The sequence below is a fragment of the Dendrobates tinctorius genome, unplaced genomic scaffold (genome assembly GCF_039654945.1).
Source record: "Dendrobates tinctorius isolate UK_male_01 unplaced genomic scaffold, ASM3965494v1 ptg000071l, whole genome shotgun sequence".
NCBI classification, from domain to species: Eukaryota; Metazoa; Chordata; class Amphibia; order Anura; family Dendrobatidae; genus Dendrobates; species Dendrobates tinctorius.
The window spans coordinates 1,431,515-1,445,342 of NW_027361739.1; the positions used below are offsets into that span (position 1 = coordinate 1,431,515).

Below are 13,828 nucleotides of genomic sequence, written 5' to 3' on the forward strand. Positions count from 1 at the left end.
TTCCATGTTGAATAAAAAGTGATTTGCTGCCTGTTAAATTCCTTAAATTATTTTGAGTACACATTTTGTATATTCCTGTAGCTGGAGACAAATGAATACATTATAATTATGGCAGAGGTGCAAGAGGAATATTTAGAATTGAGAGTCCTCAGTGGTTGATGCCTTTTAGTAGCTAACTGAAAAGATGGTAACACATTGCAAGCTTTCAAGACTACTCAAGTCTCATCAGGCTAGACTAACATCTGAAGAATCACATTTATACACAAAACAGCACAGAAATAACACAATAGATAAGACAAGTGCTGTGAAGCGGAATAGTCATTATGGGAGAGGGATAAGCATAAATATTGGAGCAGTTCATAGATAAGCAGTGTCAAGGTTTTATTGCCCTCTGATTGCGGTCTGGTTCTGTGCGATGACTCCAGAAGGTCTGAGGAGCAAATTCCTTAATTGATGTAAAAAGACATAAATCCATGAGACATTCATTCCTGCAATGAGAGCGTCAAAGTTTTCATAAATTTGTACTCAAGATTCTTCTGTCTGAGACTTGAAGTTACCTTTTAATACAAGCAATTTATTTAATGTCCATCATGCTATGGCCAGGGATACAAAAATGTTTTGCCACAGGTAGAGCCATTCTCTCTTATTGTGTGACAATGAGAATTCATCCTTGTTCTCAGTTTTTGCCCTGCCTTCCCCAAATACAGACCCCCAGTTGGATATTTAGTACACCACATTAGATGTGATGCAGCTGAACATACCTGGGATCTTGTAGTCCTGATGAGAGTTGGGCAGAGGTGTAGTAATCATTAACGTCAGCATTATGTGCACCATCTTGTTACACTGACAAGTGTCCGAGAACGTTACTAGGACCGATGCGCGAGTGTAAGGCCTGTTTCACACTTCCGTTTTTGTGTCCGCCAAACGGATCCGTTTCCGTTTTTTTGACGGAAACTGATGCAAACGGATCCGGTTTTTTCAAAACGGATCCGTTTTTTTGACGGATCCGCGGTAACCGCTAATGGAAGTCTATGGGACAAAAAAAACGGATCCTGAAAAAAAATGGCGGATCCGTTTTTTTACGGAAACCAACGGATTTTGACGGATTTGAAAAAACGGAAGTGTGAAACAGGCCTAATGAGTAGCAGTGAAGTCCATGAAGAGCCGTTGCACGATGTGCAATTAATGAGGAAAGACTGCCATCTGCTGGCTATGCAAAGTCAAGCAGAACCAAATTGTGCCAGAAGATTTGCAGGGTGAGAGAGACTGTGCTGGACCTGATCAGGTGACCCACAGGAAGGACTTCCTGGATATAAAAGCCCTGCATGCCAAACTGCAGACAGATTTTGGCGCCAGAGAATAGCGTGGAGGAGACACGCTCCAGGGATGTCACAGAGGCCAGTGCAACATCCTGATCCAGAGCATCGCAGGCAGAACCGGGTCCTCCTGTGCAGAATTTGGGCCTTGCCAGGCAATGGCATAGACTTTCCGCTGAGGCCTGTAGCACTGGCTCCACACCAGTAAAGCTGAAGAGAGCAGACATCACCCGCCAAGAGCCAAGGCCTAGTCCACTCCATTCAAGTCCTAAGAGACTTCTGTTGATGGTCAAGCCAAGAAGATCCATGAGAAGACTGCAACAGGTGAGACAACTGTGACAGGACACTGCGTGTGAGCAGGAGAGTCACTTCCAGCTATCCTCTGATGCTGGAGGGGGTGGGGTTGGCTGGGATTAGGCTCTCAGATTGGGAGGGGGTCCGTTGGTACATGGGAGGCTCAGGCTTAAATAGACTGTCAGATACTTGCGGCATATCAGGAAAACCCAGTGACCCTTGCTTGGGCAAGGTTTGCAGATAACTTATGTGGTGGCTCCCATGAATGGGCACATGACTGTTGTGAACAGAACATTGACATTAGATGGCAAGGCAGTCTCTAAGTTTGTTATTTTTGTTCGAATGTTGATCTGACTAGCTACTAAGGGTCTGTGCACCCGTTGCGGATTCTACTGCGGATCTGCAGCAGATTCTGCTGTGGTGTAGAGTACCATTAAAGTCTATGTAAAATGAAGACGCTGTGCACATGCTGTGGATTTTTCCACTCGGATTTGAATTCGCAGCATGTGAATTCTTTTGTGCGGATCCGCAGAGTTTTGACACCTGCTCCATTATAGGAATTCGCATGTGTCAAAACACAGGGGGAAGTATGCAGAAAATCTGCACTAAATCCACAGGTCGTTTTCCTACGGATTTAGCCAAATCCGCAACATGTGCACATACCCTAATTGTTTAGAGTCATTTTAAATCACTGTGTACAAATAGAGCTCTAATCATCCCTGACTGTTTCTGCCTTGTGCCTCTGCATTGCATCTAGATACCTGCATTACACGAGTATATGCAGAATAGGAAGATGTGCCGGTGGATATACTACCTCAGCAGTCCAAATACATTCGTCAGTAACAAAGCAGCGCTCATTATAATTCTATTGCCATTACCTCCTTGAACAAAATTCCTAAAGGGATTTTTTATTTATTTTTTTTTTATTCCCGGGGAGCCCCTTTAACGCACTGGAGGACAGCTAGGATGTCCAATTTTTAGTAACCATAAAGGAAATTCTTAAGGTTAGGTCATCAGTTCCACAGACCAAATATCTGGAAATAAACCAAGCCCATGATTGTCCTGCAGTATACATTGCAGATTACCGTATGTGGAATGCAGCAAAGTACAGTCTGATAAAGGATTAGGACAAAGTCCCACACAAGTTACTAGTGAATGATTTCTCAAAATAACTGCAATTAGTTCAGTGAAGCATGATATAGAGTTGTCCTTAGATAACAATATGACGTTCAGCCGAAAGCTCAACGTAGCATCTTTTGAGCTGTCTGGGTACCAAACACCTCAAAGTGGCCAACATGTCTAAGTGGAAATTTGCAGGCGTGGCTTAATTTAACAGAAAACCAAATAAAACACATTTTAGGATAGCCTGGAAGGACAGGGTTAAATCATAGCTCTGCAGGGGTTGATTAGAGGCATCTGTCCAACTTTGTCTAGAGCCAGACCCTGTGTTCATTTTGTGTCAGTCTGCTGTGGGGATGCTGACCAGAGTGGAGTGTGTTGGAGCTGGTAAGTAACCAGCAAATGTGAGCTGCATCTGGGAGGAGGGAAAGACCCCTGGTGTTGACAGTCTCAGCTGGAAGCTGAGAGAAAGTACTAATCTGGTCGGGTGAGCCCACACTGACATATGTGCCTGCTGAATGAACTGTTTGCAGTTACCTTTATGTGCAGATGAGGCATCTTTGAATCCTTTGGGAGTTTTAGGAAAGCAATAAAAACTGCACATTTGAACCAAAACTGCATTGCCCTTTGTGAACACCATTTACTGCTGAATGTGAACTCTTACAATAATATAATACTACTTGAATAGTGTGCTTAAGTCAACCATTAAGTGGTATACAGTGTCTGGCTCATGCTGGAAGATAAATCTGGTGCATCTTCAGTGTGATTGATTTGACATGATAAACTGTATTTAAAAAAGTTGTCCACTACTTTGACAACTTCATACCCCTCGCTTGGCCCCAATAAGTAAAACCTATACTCCTCCCGTGCTGGCACCATTCCAGCAGTGTCATTTGCAGTCCTGTAGCTCAAGTGCGGCGCTGTGACAAGTCACCCTGGCCCCCAGTCAGCACCGGCATCACCTGTCAAATTGACCATTAAGAGAAAGTCAAAATCAGCTGCAGGCCAGACTTACTCTTAAATGTTCTATTTGTCTGAAGGTGAAGACGGTGACACCAATGCTGATTGGGCACCGGTGTGACGTGTCACAACAAACACACGGTAGCCCTTGGGAGAGCGAGTGCCAACACTGCAGGAATGGCACTAGGGGAGAGGATAAGCTTTATTTTACGGGGACCAAAGATTTTGATCAAGATGGGCTGTCCTAGTAGTAGACAACCCCTTTAAGCTTATGATTACATATTAGACATGTGCATCTACCCTGAGGTGTGCACTTTTGTAATAGCACCACAAAATGTGATCGTTTACAGTGTTGAAGAGTTTTCCCTTTACAATTTCCTTACTCACCATCCAGCACATACGCCTTATTGCTGAGTTTTACAAACTCTGGATATAGCGCCCGTAAGGGCTTTCCAGCAGAATTGTGCCATCCCTCCCATGCATAGAGCAGCTTCTTGTAGCTCCTGGAAGTAGCCAGGATGTCAGTCAGATCTAGGACCAAAAATAAGCATATAAACTCAGAAAAATTTTACCCAAACAGGTTTTGATGAACTCAAGCCAACTGTTGATGAAAACATGAGACGGTAAAGACTTGCATTAACAAGAACCTGACAGCATGTTTTTGTATAAAGTCATGGATGCTATACCAGTTACACTGAACTTTGGTAAAGAAATCCACATTTGACCTTCTACTAATTGGGTCTTCTCCCTGTCTGATTACCCTACCCCTCCATGTGCCTTTGGTCTTTGTTGCGATTGTCAACAGAAGAGGCAGGGGAAGGGGCTGGGAAATCAGAAAGGGGAGAAGACAGTGCACAGTCCAGCCCCTGTGCTCCCAAATCTAGATAGCAGAAAACTTCAAGTAGTGATTAGAGAAATTGCTTTGTTTTTCTTTAAAGGGTTTCAATGTAATCAGTATTACAGAGCCATTACAAAATGGTGTTGACCATTGCTCCAACCATTATACATAAGACTAATGTGTTAGTTCTGTCCCTTTTTATCGTTTCCATTGGCTGCATAGTCCAAGCTCTCATGTGGACAAGAAGTGATGAACTACATGAATACTCCCATTTTTTGCAGAGAATACACTTTCAGCTTAAGCTTCAGGGACTTCTTGTTTGGCCTTGTTTCATACAGGTAAGCAGTCAACGAAGAAGCAAGATGGGAGAGTACAGACAAGGCATGCACTCTGCTGCAAAATTCACAGGGATGTGCAAATAAGTCACTTTGTTTGGCTACTCCTGTTGGATCTCGGAAGCTGGGTTTGTACTTATGAATTTTCTTGTGTCTTATCCAATTAAGACTGATGTGAAGACAGCATCAGTTGTCTTTGGGATTAATCACAAGTTTCTACTATCAAACCAGAGGGCTGGATTAGAAAAAAAGAAAAAACCCACACCAACATTTTCCAAACTGGCTTCTTGAAGAGTTCAGTTCAACAATTGATGCACCAGATGAACCTGACTGCTACAAGAGCTGATCCAGTGATTGTCATGGTATCTATTTGGCCAGCATATCACTGCTAATCACCATGCTACTACCTGCATTACACAGTGGATTGTACATGCGAAACAGCACCATATACATCAGATTTTTCACCTCCTACTATAGAAAACGTGTCCTACCTGGATCTAGAGACCAGCAGTTTGTTGTTTGACCCGGTGGACAGACCTTTGCTTTGGAGTAGATTTCTTCCATCTGGCTAAGAATGTTGTTTGTCTGAGAGTTAAAAAAAAAAAAAAAAAAAAAAAAATTTATACAATTAATTTAATATATGCTAAAGCTATGCAGAACACTGGTCAAAACCCATAGCCTACTGTGTCTGAGGACATGGAAGTAAAATCTGTTATCTGCACACATTGTTAAACCTAGGTTATGCAAGTAGGGTGAGACTAGTGGAAAATTTTAGTTCAAGTTTGTGCTTATTTGAAAAAGGAAAAGTCCATTTAAAAAAAAAAAAAAAAAGGTATACAAGACATCCCAGGACTTGGTCCTTGAAGTAGATCTTTAACCAGTTCTGGACCACCCACAGACTCAATTCAGTTTGCATTTTACACTAGGCTGACATTTTAAAACCTTAATAGAAGAAAGCCACTTGCAGGCGAGTACAGCAGAAGGGAGAGGGGAACTGACTGTCCAACAATGTTTTTTTTCTTTGGGAAGCCTGGCTTCCCAAAGAAAATAACCATGCCAGCTTTCCTTATCACATCTCTTAAGTGCTGCTTATACAGATTAGGAAGCACTGATGGCGTTTCCTCCTCCAGACCCAGTGATCTCTGGGTGTAGGGAGAGAGCAGGAGCGGATAGTTTCTAGAAATCCCAGTCAGCTCTGAATGCATAAGGGTAAAATTTCCCTTGTAACTGGGGCTAATACAACAGTCCCAGTTACAGGGGAAAGTCAGCAATAAAATAGTTAGGCTGTTACAATGAACTCCCCCCATACTATAAAACTTAAAAATGCCTGTCAGAAGGGAGAAAATGGCCTGGCCCTGAACTGATTAAGCAAGAGGAGTTTCTTCTGAAAAATCTGATTAATGCAGAATGAGATGAGAACACTGTTCTTATACCCCTTTTCCTGGTGCTAGTACAGGCCTCAGCAGTGATGTCTGAAGAAACATGCTGTGCATATTGTGAAGGTTCACAAGGTCTCAGTTAAACAAATATTGTATGTACACACGTGTATGGAGGGGCAAACATTAGCATGGATGACAAGGCCTTTAGTGGTCATGTAGGACCATTGCTCAGCTGATCACACTTCATGGATGCAATGAACATTTGTCCCCGATTAAGCTCTCACTTTTACTCCCATCGTGTGCCAGTCCTGTTATCGCGGTGTTGGCACTAGTGGTCCTGGTGCCCTTGTGTTGTTACATAAGACATGGTGCCCAATCAGCAGTGACGTCACTGCCCCCGGACAAGTTGAACATGAAGAGGAAGTCAGACCAGCTGCAACCCAGTGTAACAGGCCAGATTAACCCCCTGCCCAGAATATACCCGGGGTTAAAGTGGCCTAGGCCAGATTATACCCCAGCTGCTGTAGATCAGATTTTTCACACTTTTGAGATAAAAAACGTGGCCCCAGGCAGCACACAGGGACAGAGACAGCAGACGGGGCCACGGCAATACATGGAGCCCCAGGCAGTGCACAGGTGCCCCAGGCAGAGTACAGGGGGGTCAGAAACAGTCTTCCCCCTTGCGCTCTGTCTCTGCCCCTGTGTACTGCCTGGGGGCCCCCAGGCAGAGCACAGGAGCCAGTGTGCTGCCTCATTGAAGGGTTCAACATTGAGTCCTTGCAACCAATTACTTGGGTTGACATGATGCCTGCAAGGGTGTAGCACAAGTCCACACCTTCATGTAACATGCCAGGGTGCAAGAAACAAGTGCCTCGCCAATGGCTACTGCCGAATTTCATGTTATAATATATCCAGGTGGTTAGGGCATGGGTGCCCATTTCTCCTACTTAGATGTGTCTTTGGACTACACCTATATACATTAGCAAAGAGGCTGAACTGACACCACCAAGCATATTTTATAGTGTAAATAGTAAAAAAGTCCATAATAGAAAAGTTAGAAGTGTTCACGTCAATAAAATGTACCTTGCAGATGTCGTGTGTGGGATAGGATATGGGGGTGGGGGCAGGTCACTCACCTGATTACGTTCGCTTTCCGCAAGGTTGGCAATGCCCAACGTCCAGATAGACTCAATTACTTTTTTCAGCTCAAGATCTGTAAAATTACTATAGGTGTCTAGGAAGAGTTCCTTGGCTTTTTTCCCCCAAACATAATTAAATTCCTGCTCTATACCAGCAGCTTCCACCTAAAGACAAAGAAGAATCCGATTACATATTCAGAAGTCACTTATCACCTTTCTTCACGAGGACAAATGAAACTTGCATGCACTCCTGCAATATAGATGAAATAGAAGGGTGAAAAGCATAATACACCCATCATTATTCCAGATGGGGCACAGACAGTCCACTTATACACCCCATCCAAAACTAGTGGCGAGTGTCATCTGTGGCATATATGGATTTCTCAACCCTAAGATACCGCAAGTGTGTTTGCAGCCAGTCTGTATGTTGGAATTTTTCCCAGTGGGTGTCCAAAACATGTACAGGAGTGGAACCTGGTGAGCAAGATAGATATTGGCCCTTTGCAGTATAAGATATTCCATAATAGACAAGACCACCAAGTTTGGTGGTGAAAATAGACCCCTTGCACACATGGATGTTGAGATTTGTGTCCAACAGCATGAGGGCCACAAACAAACAAAGTGTGGTTCAATCCTATATTGCAAGTATCAATAGTTTCCTGCACTTTCGGACATTACATAATGTCCATTTAGACAGCCACTATCTTAAGGAAGAAATGGCCGTGTGATAAGGATCGTCATTTGTATAGCACAATGTGGAACATTTTTAACAAGCAGCACAAGCGGAGGGGCTGGTGAGGTTTGGCTTGGCATAGATAAAAGATGCAGTCTCATATCCTCCAAGGCTCTGGTATGAACTCCATAAATTACTTAAAGCTTGCTTTGTGATGTGCTGTATTTGTTTGGGGGCAAAATAAGCCATTAGTGATCATTCTGTCCTCATTCATCAGCTTGTGTAAAGAAGCACCGTGTCTTATAGTCGATAAGCTAGCTGCAAGGGTCGGAAGTGAGCATACGGTAAGTGTTTGTGAGATATAGTACTATATGTTAGCACTTGGACCCCACTTAGTTTTGCAAAAAGGTGGGGCCCTGCACAAAATAAGGTTTTTCCTAGAGTGGTGGAGGAAAGCGCCACAGCACCAGTATGTGTAAATGCACCCTATGACTTCTCTTGCTGAGTAAGACATCTCACAAGGATATTTTGAGTGGAAAGGCTTCAGGAGTAGCCAGGCCAAAGCATTGAATAAAAACCATGGAAATGTATACTGCTCAGATACAAGATGGCAGAGACCAAGGGTCCTGGTTTAGGTGGCAGATGATGGGATACACGGATGGTCCGTATAACAAACGCTGACTTTTAAATACATTGAATTAAAGCAGAACATCAGATATGCAAATAGTGTCTTCAGCAGACTCTAGCACCACCAATTGGATTTAGCAGCCCTACAAGTCACTCTGAAACCTTTAACAAACCTCACCAAATGACTAGCTTTTTACCCCAACTAGAAACTCCATTTACAGGCAGATTTAGAAGGATAGTGCTAGAGTTCCTGTCCCTCTGAAGAGTTTTTTTTTTTTTTTTGTTTTTTTTTTAAATTTAATTCCCAGAGAAGCATTTCATGGCCTAGAAGTCTCCTCAAAGACTTGGCATTCTCCACAAAGACACATTAACTGGAGTCTGAAAATGCAGCAATCTTTTCCTGTACTACAAAAAAAAAAACAAAGAACAAAAAAACCCACAAAACGAGTTCAGTTAATTTTTTAATCTAATTTGTATCTGGGCTTCTAGACTATGGCCACACCTATACACTTTTTCTATCCTGCAAAAAAAAAAAAAAAAAAAAAAAAAAAGTATAGGTGTGACCATAGTCTAAAAGCCCAGATACGAATTAGATTAAAAAAATTAAAAATTAACTGAACTCCTTGAGTTTTTTTTGGTGTAATCACTTGCTCATTTGAAGTAGGGTGTCCACACTTTTAGTTCTAACATTCAATCCCCATGTTCCTCTGGAAAACAAGCAGCCATCCAAGGTGTTGGGCAGCAACTCTCTAATGAAAAGTCTTTCCCTGTAACCAAATATAGAAGCTGGAGTGGTGTTCCCTTGCTCCAATTTGCAAAATTTTTTTAATTTCACTTCAGCTAATTGACTTAATGGTATGACCCATGACGTACTAGAAGACAAATAGTTAGCTCCAGGACCTAAATGAAAAAGACACCAAGTATAGATAACCTTGACTCTCTATGGTATCCGGTTGTGCCAAACTTACGATTTGTCTGCATTTGATTTCCTAAACTGTGGCCAGATGACCTCATTTCCTAGAGAGATTTTACATTGGGTGAAATCATTATCACTGGTGCTGCACATACACCAGCCTAAGTGAAGATTTTGCTGGAGTCCGATATACAGAATTCATCTTCTCGGTGCACCTCCTCAGAAATACTAGGTCAGTCTCAGGAATTACAGCGCAAAAGTGGCATGAAGATGTACTAAGGCACAATTTTTGGGTGCTTCTCCACGCTGCAGCAATGAATTTGCGATTTTTAAGTGTTTAATGCCAGTTTTCTGGTGAAAGCATGTCAAATTAAACTCAGTGGAGGGAGTTTCGTTAAGCTGTCTACAATAAGAATAGCGATTATGGAATCAGTCAGGAAACAAAGTGACTGCTCAAACCAAATAAGTCCTCAGTGCACCCTTGGCAGAGCTAGATAGAAAGTAGTCATAAGGTGCCCTAGACTGGCCTCACCAAGGGTGCACTGAGCACCTGTACTTTCAATCATTTTGTGCTCAGACTCCCTTTAAGTTTTTTTTCCCCCCCAGAATCAGATTGAATGACAGTAGGTCATTATGATGAGTGATACATAAAGGAATTTTAAATGGCAAGAACTACACATTGTGTCTGCCCATCTCCTCCCAGGGGTGTTCTAAACAGATAAGGCATGATCATCATATCTAGGATGCAAGTATACGTTTTGTCAGCGAGAAGGGGTTAAAGCACTCTTGCCCACACATTAATCCTCTATATGCCTCTTAGTTTCTTGCAAACATCTGTAATCCCGCCCCAGAGTCATAGCGCAGCACAGAGCTATCTCCTCTCCGGCAGCATCGCTCGTCCTCCATCCAATTAGTGTTTAATCGCCGTTGCGTTCTGCTGATTACAGCTCTTCGCTCATTACTCAGGAAAATCCGCTCATTTTCACATTTTTTTTCCGTTCCTGATGTTTATTTTTTCACATTTGGTCCCATTTCTTGTACAGCTGGATGTACTGTAGCATTTAACACTTAATTGCCTTCTTTATCTATGTTAGCTTTGTCTTCCTTGCATTTGTAGAACGCCTATCAGCAATGTGCAGCTTACGGTGACTTCTACAGGCCTTTCTCCCCTTCATTGATAGATTCATAACTGGATGCTTTACAGGTACTGTGAATGTACCCCTGGGATACTTCCCATTGAACCTGTCAGCTGCCAAACTCCTGCAGTAGAGAAAAAACACACACACACACACACACACACACACACACACACACACACACACACACACACACATTCTGTCCAGGGTGAAATCCATGGCAATATTAGAAGTGCAAGTGTAAAAGCATTTTAACTTTACATACCATGAGACTGAAGTTTCTTTATGTCTCATCAACAATGATGGTACTTTATTATCCTGCTGAAAATCTCTATTGGACAGTACACAGCATGCATCTGGCTTTTTTTTTTATTAACACACACACACACACACACACACACACACACACACACACACACACACTAGAAAACTAAGGCCATGTTCACACGTTATTTTACCTCAATATTTGTAAGCCAAACCAGCAGTGGGTGATAAATCCAGAAGTGGTGACGGGTTTCTATTATACTTTTCCTCTGATTGTTTCTCTCCTGGTTTTGGCTTACACATACGGAGGTAAAATACTGACCGTGTGAATGTGGTCTTAAAGGAAGACTTCGCAAACCTTCCAATGAATCCAACTGCTCTCCACCTGACTTTTTTTTTTTTTTATATATATATATATATATATATATATATATATAAACACAACACACTTTTACCAGAGGCAATTTTTAAATTCCTCTTCTATTTACATGTTGTTATTTTTGGCATCCTCCGACCCGCTGCAAAATTGGATCATAGAGCCTGAAATTCAGCCCTGCGGTTTGAGGAGGATGTGCACATAATACCATGAAGCACAATCACAGCATGGATGGTCAGGCATTAAAATACTTCTGAGGGGGTTACAGGGCTACAGCACTGAACAATTGTTACATTTTGGCACAAATATATTTAACATTTTGCTTTAATAATTCAATATATAAAATAGCAGTTTAACAAACATTCACATTCTGTTACTGGGAGATCAGGAAGGGGCAGCAGGTCTCCAAGTCAGACCTTTAATTTGTGATCCAACTCTCCCAAAATATTCACATCAGGGTTACTGTGTGGCTCCAGGAAAGATCTATAGATTTCATTTTCTTGACATAAATCAGTGCCACTCCATAGAGGGTAGGAACCATTGGGGGGGAAAAAAAAAAAAAAAAAAAAAAAAAGAAAAATAATATACATACACACATTATGAAAAGACAATCCATACACCGTATATTCTTAGAGCTTGAGATGCAATTAGTGCATGAATGGAGCCTGAGAACTTCACAGCTGTGACTGACTAATAAATCCTGACACTTTCCCAGTTGTCAGCCTTGCTGGGCACAGTGGCAGCCCCCCGCAGCTGGCATGCAGTGGCGCCCCCTTACCTGCTTGGCAGAGTTGTAGTCCGTTAGGTTGGTGTTGTAGGTCCAGCTGGCTTCCACACTCATGTACAGCACTTGCTCCGCCGTGTGGTTGAAGTCACTGGCAAACTGTTGGGCAGCAGCTTCATCTGTCCCATAATTGTCATTTGGCAGCCAGGCACTGTCCAGGGCTGAGGTGCTGCCCACCAGGAGCAACCCCAAAACAAGAGTCCTGATCATCTCCAGGCTCGGCCAGCCAGGTGGTCCCAGATTCACCTTCATCCCCCTCCCCCTGTGGGTGAAGCAAGAGACACTCACTGGTTACAAGGTCTTTTATAAAGAAGCAGCCAGCCCTCTGGTGCTACCTCCTGCCAGAGATAAGACACAGGCTGCCCCTCTCCATCCTGAAGAAGCAATGTTAGGTCACAATTCACAGGGAGGAAGCCAAAGTCCTTCACACACCTCATCCACCTCCTGACAGACGGTCTCCTCCCTCCTCCCAAGGAGCAACATCTTAACTCCTTCTTGTGAGCTCATGTTCTGCAGGGGGAACACACAGCGCTCTGCTACATCCTGACCAAGCACAGCCCACCACTGACAGACAGCCTACACGTGCCGACAGGACCCTTCATTATAATACATCACCTTGTACATGTAGCCCATCAGCACCAGAGACCCTATACATAGTGTCTACAATACACTCTTACTACATAATCAGCCTGTATAGAATTATATAGATTACACCCACTCATGTACTGTACTAGTATCAGAACCCATGTATACTGCAGAATGTAATAGCCGACACAATACAGGTTACCAAGCATCCGCAGACATCTGATTTTATTTTACATTTGTTATATAGCGCCACCATTCTGCAGCACTTTGCAGACGTCCCCATAAGGAATTTTAGATTGTGGTTAGGGTTTTCAGATATTTTTGCCTCCCCAAATCACTCTTTGCAACTTTTCAACAAGCCAACCGATTTGTCGTAGTGATTTTATGCAAGCCAGATATTTTTTGCATTTGCGAAAAGTGGGACTTTTAGCACCAAAAATCATTAAAGATAAACATTAAAGAGCCTTTTGACTCTGTGGGAAGTTTTCAAGTCGTGTTTGACATTTTGAACCATTTAAATTAGAAAAACCAAGAATAAGTGCTATAGGGTGTAATCCGTGTGACAATTTGGAGATCAAAAGGCACTCATAAGGCATGTCATGTACCCACAACCACTAGAAGCCTTAAGGCTGCTGCAAACCCAAAGCTTAGAACCACCAAAATGGAATGATGGGATTAATTCTGCATGGAGTGGAGGAGGATGGAAGAACTGTGTCAAAGAATGCGGTTTGTCAACAAATTTCCTAGTTCCAAACGTCATCAGAACAAACTAGACACTAGCTTGTCCTAATGAAGAAGTTTAGAAATTCGAGAAGCTGGACAAAAACTCACATTCGACACTGCCCTTCTTCCATCTCTTATACCAGCAGTGCAGAGTTGATAAAACGATTGTATTTCCATTATTTTGAATAATCTGGCATTTATAAAAGGACACTGAATATAAGAAAAAAAATGGACTTAGTACCACAAGTGGTAAGTGTAAAGATCCTATACATTGCACTATGGCCCAGATTTATTTCGTTACTTTTAAAGAGCTGAATGTTTGCAAATGGGGGGGGGGAGGAGGTTGACTGGATAACATTGAAAATTG

General features: G+C 42.6%; 1 protein-coding gene across 1 annotated transcript in view; it reads right to left on the reverse strand.

The window, feature by feature from the left end:
• Positions 1-13,828, reverse strand: part of ACE (angiotensin I converting enzyme) — a 37,369-nt gene that overhangs the window by 20,218 nt on the left and 3,323 nt on the right. The window contains exons 2-5 of the mRNA XM_073582317.1: positions 12,148-12,415; positions 7,378-7,545; positions 5,354-5,447; positions 4,077-4,220 (exon numbers count right to left, since the gene is read on the reverse strand). Coding sequence (XP_073438418.1) covers positions 4,077-4,220; positions 5,354-5,447; positions 7,378-7,545; positions 12,148-12,415 — 674 coding nt within the window. The remainder of the gene's footprint in view (positions 1-4,076; positions 4,221-5,353; positions 5,448-7,377; positions 7,546-12,147; positions 12,416-13,828) is intronic.